Source organism: Pneumocystis jirovecii (assembly GCF_001477535.1).
Source record: "Pneumocystis jirovecii RU7 chromosome Unknown supercont1.12, whole genome shotgun sequence".
Taxonomy (NCBI): domain Eukaryota; kingdom Fungi; phylum Ascomycota; class Pneumocystomycetes; order Pneumocystales; family Pneumocystaceae; genus Pneumocystis; species Pneumocystis jirovecii.
The window spans coordinates 374,846-386,287 of NW_017264786.1; the positions used below are offsets into that span (position 1 = coordinate 374,846).

An 11,442-nucleotide genomic window follows, 5' to 3' on the forward strand; every position below is an offset into this window, starting at 1 on the left:
AATAATTCAATTTTAACTTTGATTGGCTAATATTAACGCTAACAGTAAGAAATCTAAACCTTTCTAAGGTATACTAAAATAAAAAGTAAAATCTTAATAAAGTATATAAAATAAAGATTGAAGTCTTTAAAAGATCAAATAAACAATTATATGTTAGGGTTAGGGTTTATATAACCCAATTCATTTCTCAACCTCCTTTAATTGTCTAGGTTTAAAAATTAAAAAACTATTAGTAAAAAAACAAGTATAAATATAGTTATCAAAACAACTAAAGAATAATATACAATACAAAACAATATTAGTTATATAAATATTTAAAAATTTAAGTTACTTTAAAAATGCTCATTTTGGAAAAGCCAAACTAAATCTTATGAAAATAGAAATATATTAGAAATTATTTAAATAAAAAATAAAAACAAAATTAACATCCACATTTATTTATTTATTATTTGTTCTATATTTTTTAATATTATCTAGTACTACGATTTTTCGTAAGTTTTTTTTCCTACAAAAATTAACAAACTTAAAAATTCACGGGCTTGTCCCCTCACTTTTATTAATGAAAATCTCCGTGTTTATATTTTTTATTGGAATAGTACACGCCCTTTTAAGAGATATAGGTGTTTCTGGTATTTATTTTTTGTTTTTGTTTTTTTTTTTTTTTTTTTACATTTTTAGAATTTACATATGAAAATTTAAACTCTATTTTGGACAACAAAAAATACATTGATGATGATGATACCTACTCATATATCTCTCTTAAACAATCATTGTATTCACTAACTCAGGATGATAATTTATTTGAATTAATAAGAGACTTTCAAGTTACATTTCAGACCAAACAAAACCCAGAAAGTGAAACTATTGAGAAACTAGCACCTCGATCCGCACCCGCAAAAGATGGAGTTGCCCAAAAAGAGGCAGTATCAACAGAAGATGTATATTTCTTATTACTTCTAGCAAATTTCTTACAAAGACCTCTTACTCATCAATTGTGTGTGACTGTATTAACGAACATCTGCCCTACTATCAATAATTATTCTGCCACAGGAGCTGTATCTAGTGACTTTATAACAAAAAGATGTGCCAATGTAACACTGACATGTCTATATTTAGTGAAAAAAATGGATGAATACTGTCAAAAGATTAAAGAAGAACAAAATAACGCTCTTTCTGTTACAAAAGAGGTTTGCACTTATCATGTTGGTAACTGCAAATATTTAGAAAAAGCATGTGGGGAGAGCCTAAAAAAATCGTGCGCTAAAATCAAGACTCAATGCAAAAAACTGGAAAACGACTCTAAAGTTCATGAAGATACGGGTTTTGTTAATACTCACACGCAAATTGTTGATGAAACAGTATACGTGACAGAAACAGTATATTATACTCATACATCTGTAATATTCACAACAAAAAAATGTTGTTCAAAAAAAACTAAATACAAAACTTGTGCAACAAAACCAACTACTTGTCCTGCACTATCTACTGGATCAGAAGCGTGCCCGACGGAAGCATCTTCAGAAGATCATGATCCAGAGCCTACAAAAACATCAGAAGATGGTGATTTAGAACCTGTAGAAACATCTTCAGAAGATGATGATCTTGAACCTACAGAAACATCTTCGGATGAGTCAGAAACAGAAACGTCTTCAGAAGAACAGGAACCAGTAGAGGAACCAGAACCAACAGAAGAACCAACTCTTGCAGAGCCGACTGAAGATGAAGAATGTACGATTACAAAAACAATAACAATGACAAACAGATTTGGAGAGACACTTACAACAACTGTAACAGTATCAGAAAAGCCTGGGGAGACTAACAAAGATCAAATAAACAATAAAGGTGATAGCATCAAAAAAGAAGCCTTTCAAAAAGTAGGAATATTTTGTCTAATTATAGGGGTAACAACAGGGGTTTGGATAATTGTTTAAGATATAAAGAGCATTTATTTGTTTACATTTTGCTGCAATAGTTTTTAATACTGGTACTTGTAAAGATAATTATCATTTGTAAAATATAATTTGTAAAAATAGTCAAAAATGATGAATTCAGGCAGTTATTAAGTTGTATTAGCGATATAGTATATTAATGAATTATAATTTCCAGACTGCCCAATTTAGTAATAAGCTGTTCTAAAATAATTTTTTTATCATTTCTATTTTCTACTAGAAATATAATAATAATTAAATATAAAAAAAGAATGTGTTCGTTTAATTATTTCTCAAAACTGTCGACAACGTCTTTTAAAGTTAAATTATTACAAAATATTTTTTCTTTTTTTTTAAAATTCTTTTTTATATAATTTTTTTTTAAAAAAATAAAACATACTTTTATAATAATTATAATTTTAAAGAAAGTCAATAGCTATATCATTTTTATAAATTTCCATAAAAAGCAATATAAAATCAAAAATTTTCAATATAATTTTTTAATCTAGAAATTAATTATCGAAATATATTTATACAAAAACAACTCCCTTTTCTATATTCTCAAACCTTTTATGGATTATTACAATAAAATAAAAAATACATGAATTTAACTTTTACTAAATATTTAAATTTTCTAATATCTTTTATATTTAAAAAAATACTAGATAATCAAGAAAAATACATTCAATCCTTCTAGGTGTAATATATAAAATATGAACATGATTTAAAAAGCATATCACTAATATTTTTTACTTTTTTTATATTAAATTAAATGAAAAAATTATCCAAAATCTATCATCGACTATAAAATTAATTAAAAAATGAAAACAATCATAAACTAAAATTTTTGCTTATAAAAAATATAAAAAAATACTTTAAAAATATTATTAATCAAGCTCTAATAATAGATCTATAACTTAAATATAAAAAAATAATACCTGAAAATAAAATTTGCAAAATCAATAATCAAAATTCATAAAAATAAACTTTAGATTGATTTCTAAATAACTTTAGAAGGAATAATAATGGAATTATTTCTAACAAGTAATAAATATACAAAAGCTAGATATGTTTTTCAAGTATATCCAGCATGTTTTTAAAAAAATGAATTATTTTGATAAATAAATGTTATGAAAAAATTTAAAATGAAAAAATTCTAAAGCACCTAAGAAATTCTAAAAAATCAAAATAAATACAAATTTAAACCACAAGTAATTTTCTCAGGACTAAGCAAAGACAAAAATAAATTAATTACCTTAAGTATATCTTTTCTAAAATAGAATTCAACAGTTTACTCAAAAATATTATCAACAAAATTCTTTTATTATTTAAAAAAATTACTCTTATATATTAGGTTATAATTTTAAGTCAAAAAATTTAAAAGAAATCTTAAAAAAATCATGTATGTTCTGGGGATTATCTCTTAACTGAATAAAATAATTAAAATTTTCCAAAAAATCAATTTAAAAAAACTTTTCAAATATAATAAATAATTTCCTGATTAAAAAATTATTACTAAAAAATGCAACTAAAATACTAGTATAAGGAATTCATGATATTTCTAATCTAGTTTTTAATGGTTTGAAATGCTGTACTTAGTAAAAAACATAAATATTTTAGAAACCAAAAATTTTAAAAAATTTATAAAATATTAACATAATAAATAATAGAAGAACAAAAACATGTATTGATTTAGACGTTTAACTAAAAAAATATTGGTTTTTAAGATTTCATCAAAAATAACACTAATTAAAAAGAACAACTATAAACATTAACACTTAAACTATAAAAAAGCAAAAGATAAAAGCAATATATCTTTTATTGGACTAATTTAAATAAAAAAATTCTAAAAAATCCTAAGGAAATAATTAAGAATTTAAAAATATATTACATTAAAAACCTAACACATTGGTAAATCAATTACTATAAATTATTTTATTTTGCAATATGATATTATTAAACAAAGCTAAAAAATATTAAAAATCGTTAGTAAATACAAAAAATTGAAAAACATATAATGAACAATTTATTTTATACATTTGTTAAATAAAAATGTAAATTAGAAAATTAGCAAAGAACACTCAAAACTAACATAAAAATTTTAAAAATTATTAATATCTTTAAAAATATTAATGAAATAGCATCAAGAAAATTCTACTTTCTTTTGCCAGTATATCATGTAAATTTACTCTAAATTTATTCAGATCTAAAAAAAAAAGTCAAAATAGTAAACAAACTAAAGTATAAATTAAAAAAACAATTTTAAAAGATAAAAAATACATATTTCTAAAATAATAAAAATATAATTATAATTAACAACAAAAAAGAAATAAAATAAACAATTATATCATTTTCTACTGCTTTAACGTTAATAATTACAAAATTATTCATATGAACGATTATGATTGTTATTGTTAAAATAAACAAGTTTGCAAACTATATACGTAATAATGATATTAATAGCAACCATACATAATAAAATAATAGAAATATTTCATGAACTTTTATCTGAATAGAATAATAACCAATAAACAGTAATATCAATAGTAATATTAACATTTAACATCAGTAAATATGTAAATAAAATAAAAAAATAAATAAGACAAGAAAAAATAAATCTTAGCCCTAAGTAAATAAAAATTTTAAAATTTTAAACAAATTATTATGTTATAATAATCTTATAAAACAAGAATATATATAATTGCTCAAAAAAAAGCTAATAATGATAAAAAAATTAGTAAAACTTTCGAAAAAACATAGAAAACGTATCAAAATTTAAAAAAATCTAGAAAATATAATAAAAAAATTAAAAAAACATCTAAAAATGTAAAAAAATCTTATTATATATTATATATATCTTATATATCTTATATATATTCTATAAAATAAAAGGAAACTCAAAAAAACATATTACAATCCACAATAAAATCTAACAAGACATGAATATCTTTAGTATCTATAAAAGACATTTTGTTTTTAAATCTCAAAGAATTAGGGTTTATAAAAAAGGGTTTATAAAAAATTAAAATGTAACATTAAAACATATAAAATTGAAATAAAAAAATAAAGGATAAATAAATACATTCAAAAAAATTATAATTATGAAAAAATTACAAAAATATAACTTAAAACAAATACAAAAATACAAAAATTGCAAAAAAATTAAATATACTCGACAATATTTTTTTTCTAAAAAAAAAATACTTTAAAATATTAAATTTCAACAAAAAATACAAAAAAATCTTATTTAACTATTTAAAATGAATGGAATAGGATTAACCATATCTCATTGTAAAAAAAAACTAATATTTTATACTCCACAAAATTAACAAAATAAATATATTCAGACTAATAATCAAATTTATACACAAAATCAACTATAAGAAATAAATAAAGACACATTATTTACAATTTCTTTATAAGATCAATAAAAACGCGAGGTATGATACATATCAAATATATTAATATCCTATGATAATCTAAAGTTTAAATTATATATTTGTATATACACAGCATATCTCTGAATTGAAAAATATAATGTAGAAATACCTAAAAAACAAAATTGTTAATAATAAATAAACATAAATATATATAGAATATATAAATTACAAAATATATTATTAAATAGAATTATACAATTTATAATCAAGATCTTTTTTCAAAAGGCTTATTTTGTACAAAAACTCATACTGATTTATTAAAAAAAGTAGCAAATTTATTAAGAATAAAAAGATAGATAATAATATTAAACAAAATTTATTTATCTATCGTTTATTTTTTTAAAAACCGCAACGCGCGTATATTTTTTATGTCAAAAAATCCATTTTATCTTTTAATAATAGTAATTTTTTCATTTTCATTCAATTTATGAAAACTTTTGTATTCTTTGTCCTTTATATAACACATGCATTTTCTAGAAGCATCAATATTCAAGGTAATTTTTTCTTTTTTTCTAATATTTTTGAATTTTATTTTTTAGAAATTATTAATAAAAATTTGAACTTATTACAAAAAATAAGGTATAAAAACCCTTATGTAGCATTGAATATAAAAAGATGACGAAATTTACATTATAGTGGCACTGAATTTTATTCAATACTCATAAAAAGTAATATTCATAATAAATGCCAATTATTTGCATTGTGCCAAGAATTGTTTCATACATACGACAATTTAAATAACTTAGATCCTATAATGACCGATATATGCAATGAAGGAAACAAATATATTGATTGTCAAAAAGTTTTAAAAAAAACTCAAAATAGCTTAAATTTAACACCAATAATAAACCAATTAATTAAAAGAGAAGTAGATATACAGAGAACAGAAGAAGAAACTGAAGAAGACCGTATTCTTTCTTTTATTTTAAGATTACATTCTAAAAATGCATCACAGTGCAAAAGCAGATTAAAAACCTATTGTGAATTTACAAAAAGAATAAACCTAGGTTTAAATAATGTAGATCCAAAAATAAAAAAAATTTGCAGCAGTAGTGACCAAGATGAAAGATGTAATAAACTAAGAAGATATATTGGAAGATTATCTCTTCAACTAAATAAAGATATTAATAAAGAATTAAAAGAAATACAAAAAAATAATAAGTCACTAACAGATGATGAATGTACAAAATATCAAATAGATTGTATGCTTTTAGAAGGAACATATCCAGATTTAGTTAGTATTATATGTAGTACACTAATCATTAACTGTTATGAAAAGAAACTGAAAAATTTAGCAAAAAAAATCCTTTTTAGAGGACTTAGGGGAAATCTCAAAAATACTAATACATGTGAACAGAAGATTGAAATGACTTGTATAAAATTATCTAAAGAAAGAGATGAGTTAGTGGAAATATGTCTTAATCAAAAAGAAATATGTCAAGATCTCGTAAAAACAGCCAAAAAGAACTGTGAGGATCTTGAAAAAAAAATCGAAATTGCAAATAAGAATCTCAATAATGAAAAATGTCATTCATTGTTTAAGGAATGTTACTTCTATGAACCAAACTGTGAAAACTTAAATGTGCATAATTGCGAAGAACTTATAAAAAAATGCGAAAGTAAAGGAATTACATATTTGCCTTTCGTTCGTTCTTTTAGTCCCATAGAACCTCAAGTTACATTAGGAGAAGAAATAGGTCTAGATGAACTTTATAAAAGCGCAGAATTTGAAGAAATTTATACAGGAAAGCCTGAAAAGAAAATGCCACTTTATATGCTTCCATTGTTAATTAGGAGCTCAAAATTAGACCCAGATGACTATGATGAAGACGAAATATGCGAAAATGAATTAAAAGAAAAATGCAACTTTTTAGAAAACCTACGAAGTGATATGGAAAGTCTCTGTAAAAATGATAAAAAAAAAAGTTGTGAAAAAATAAGTCAATTATCAGAAAAGTGCAATGATTTAAAAAAAGAGCTCTATAATAAGGATCTTTCCAGTACTGAAACTTCCAAATCATCTAAATTTTTCTCTTGGACACGTTTGCCAAAGTTACTTACAAGAAAAGAATGTACACATCTTTTATCAGAATGTTTCTATTTAGAAACACAATGTGTAGAAAATTTAAATCTAACTTGTAGAAATGTAAAAATTGCATGCTACCGAAAAGGACGCATTATAAAAACGAATAAAATACTACAAAAAAGACTTCGCGGAATGCTTCATAGCTTAGACGATTATACTAACTTTAAGAAATGCCAAATAAAACTAATGGAAGAATGTAAGACACTTAAAAATAAAAATGATGTATTTTTTTTTCTATGTCTTGAATCAATGTATACATGTTTAACACTCTGGGAGGATATACAGGCAAAAGAAGCAAACTTGTTCCAAATTTTAGGCAGAAAAAGAGATGCGCCAACAAATCAGGAGTGTTCTGAACTTCAAAAGTTGTGTAAAGAACTAGAAAGTGATTCAGAATTAATACATAAACCATGCTCTACATTAAAAAGACATTGTATTTTTAGGAACAACTCAATACAATTAAAAAATTATTTGCTAAAAAAAAAAGAAGATTCTTTTTCAAGTATAACTCAGTGTAGGAAAATTTTAAAAAAAGAATGTAATAAATTATTTAAAAAAGGAGAAAATCCATTTAACTATTCATGTATTAAACAAGAAGAATCATGTGATTTAATGCGTCTAGAAGTGATAAAACATTGTACTGCACTAAAAAATAATATAGAAACTCTGAATATACTAAATACAATAACTCAAGACAATGAAGAACTCTGTATGCTTTGGGGGGGTTATTGCGAACAGTTATCACCGAATTGCAATGAGCTTTTGGAAAAAACAGAAAAAAATCAAGGGCTTTGTACACAATTAAAAAACAAGTGTAAACTATTCTTTCAAAGAAGAGACATGGAAGATGCATTAATCTATGAATTCGAAGGTAGCTTGTCTTCAAGCGAGAGTTGTGTAACAATGCTTAACGAATATTGTTCAAAAAAAGAAAACATGAACAGCATTGTAACTGTCAATCCATGCAAAAATAGTACCAATAATCATGAAGAATATAGAAAAGTTCTTTGTTCGAAACTAGTTAATCGAATAAAAGAGCAATGCCCAAAATTATCAAATGAAACCATGAAAGTTTATAAAAATCTTGAAGAAAAACAAAGAGAATTTGAGAATATTAAAAAAGAAGCAAAAAAAGCAATGGAAGAGGCTAAAGTTATATTGTCAACACATGAGAAAACAAATAATACACTACGAAATAATATTATATCCAATATATCCAAACCACTGATTGAAAGACCGAATAAAAGGACAAGTACAATAAGATTTAAACTAATAAAAAGAGAAGATATAAAAGCGCAGGTCGCAAAAAAAGAAGGAATAGCATTTGATTTAGTAGCACATATGTTTGACATATATTTAGATTTAAAAGAAATCTGTAATCATTTATCAGAAGATTGTAAATTTAAAAAAGAATGTGATTATGAACTACTTTGTAAAAAAATGAGGAGTATATGTACAGGACTAGAATTATTGGAGATCACTCCACAAGTAACAAAAACAATTACACAGAACATAACGATCACGGAAAAAACAACAACTACAAAAACGATGATAATCATAGAAGAAACTAAAAGTACAAAAATAAAAGAGAAAACCTTCACAAAAAAAAAAGTATGTACATCCATTTTTACGACAAATATACAAATTACACATACATCAACACACACAAGTACATCTACTCAGACATCAATACATACAAATATATCTACACAGATATCAACAGTAACATCAACAGTAATGTCTACAAAACTATGTAACTTAACAGAATATATAACAATGACTCAAAATGAACTAGAAAATCTAAAACCAAGTGAAGGGTTAAGAATAGATGGATGGAACATTATAAAGAGAATACTATTAACAATTATTATTTCAACTATGATCTAGGAATGGATAAATGGAAGAGATATAGAAAAAAACATATATGTTTGAAAAGAAGATGAGCAAAAAAAATAGAACCAAGGAGGTAAAGACTAGACTAAAAAAAGAAATATTTCTGCATCAATTTGTACTACATTTTTAAAAAACTAATCCATATTCCTAACTTAATTGTCTTACGTTTATTACTTAATAAACCTCTACATGTTATTCAAACTTTTTTATAGCTATATCATTCATCAATCTTTTCATTTACCCAGTGAATACTAAGGTATTTGGACACCCGATATAAATTAAAATAATAGAGTACTCAAAAACTTTAGTCTTGAATAATCATTATTACATATTCTATCACAGATTTTGTTTATATTAAAATATATGCATTTTAATTCTAAAAGATATTTTAAAGCATTAATCAAAATCTACAATTATAATTAATTTTAAAAAACATTTAAGAATATTTAAAATGAAAATTTATAAAAAAACAAAAAATCCAAACCAGAAATACTGGTCATCAAAATAAATGCTATCTAAGAATATTTAGAATTTCAGTTTTAGATAATATTTTAAATAAATAGAATATCAAATAAGAATTATCATTAAATACAAAAAAAGTATATAAACTAAGAAACTTAAAATTGAACTACCTATTAGAAAAACAACTTAAAGAATAAACCAATTTAAAAACAAACAAGATTAGGCTTCACAAGAAACATGTATATAAAGAATAAACGAAAATATATGTTTTTATAAAAATGGTTAATATATCATAAAAAATGAACTAAGTATTATGAAGAAAACATGACAAAATTCTTTTTAAACTCTTTAAAAAGAATCCTAAAAGACAAGGAAATCTAAAACAAAAATTAAAGATCTCTTTAAATTAATTAAAACATTATACCAAAATTTATCAATACTAAAATTATAAAAAACGTATAGAAATAATTAAACAAAATTTTTCAAATAAAAAACTAATGAAACATTTAAAAATAAAAGGATTGATAAAGTTTTTTTAAAAAAAGTAACTATCACTATTTAGAAATTCTTTTTATAATTTAAATTATAAAACTAAAAGAATATACAAAAAGCTTAAAAAATATAAAATGTCATGAATTTACATTTTATTTCAATAAAACCAAATACTAAAAATAACTAGAAAATAAATAAATATTTAAGATAATTTTAAATAAAATATAAACAATAAAAATTTGAATTGACTTCTAAAAAAATTTTATAAAAAAAATTCATTAATACTAAAATTAAAAAATTAAAAGGTTAAAAACAGAAAAAAATTACAATAATATAGATATATATATAATTATATAATTATATAATAATAATAATAAACCTAAAAAATAAAAATAATAAAAAAAATAATCACTAAAATTATGTTTCGAAGATTTTAAAAATAATTTTTTATAAAAATTCAAGCTTAACAAAATATAAATTCATTAAAAAATATTAAAACATTAAAGACAATAAAAAACAGCTTTAAGAATAAAACTAACAACTATTTATTTATTCTACATTATTAATTTATTTTCATTTATTAGTTTTTTATTTCAAAATCATTTTCTCAATATTTTTTAAATATAAAATATTTTTTACAAATTTTTATTATAATTATAAATGAAAACATTTATACTAACAAATCTTTGAATAGAAAATTCTTTTCTAAAAGATATTAGTATTTTAATATTTATTTACAGAATAGAGTGATCAAATTCTAATTCTATGAAACTAGAACCTATAAGTGAAAGAAAAAACAGGCTTAAAAAAGCTTTATAAAAAGCTAGTGGAAAGAAGATTTTTTTTAGAAAATTGTTGATAGCAAATAAAATTATATTTCTATGATTATTAATTCAGGATACTAATTTTAACACTAGAATCAAAAATAAATCTAAAGAACTAGTGAAAAAAGTATAATTATTTTTAATTATTTTGAAAATTATACAAATCCGAATGACCTATGTAATAATAAAATTTAACTAAAAAAAGAAAATATAATAAACTAAATCAAGAACTAATAAATCGTATTTAAGTTACTTCTAGAAAAATAAATAAAACTATTTTCACAAGACTCAAGTAAACTCATCAACTGGCATGAGTT

At 22.2% G+C, this 11,442-nt stretch overlaps 2 protein-coding genes across 2 annotated transcripts; both read left to right on the forward strand.

Moving 5' to 3' along the window:
* Positions 1-559: 559 nt before the first annotated feature.
* T551_02772 (uncharacterized protein) lies at positions 560-1,931 on the forward strand (the record flags this gene model as incomplete). Its single annotated transcript, XM_018375035.1, has 2 exons — positions 560-629; positions 679-1,931. 2 exons carry the CDS (start codon positions 560-562, stop codon positions 1,929-1,931), a joined length of 1,323 nt encoding a protein of 440 aa, XP_018228915.1.
* A 4,191-nt stretch (positions 1,932-6,122) lies between these two features.
* T551_02773 (uncharacterized protein) lies at positions 6,123-9,341 on the forward strand (the record flags this gene model as incomplete). Its single annotated transcript, XM_018375036.1, has 1 exon — positions 6,123-9,341. The coding sequence occupies one exon, from the start codon at positions 6,123-6,125 to the stop codon at positions 9,339-9,341; it is 3,219 nt and encodes a 1,072-aa protein (XP_018228916.1).
* Positions 9,342-11,442: the final 2,101 nt, after the last annotated feature.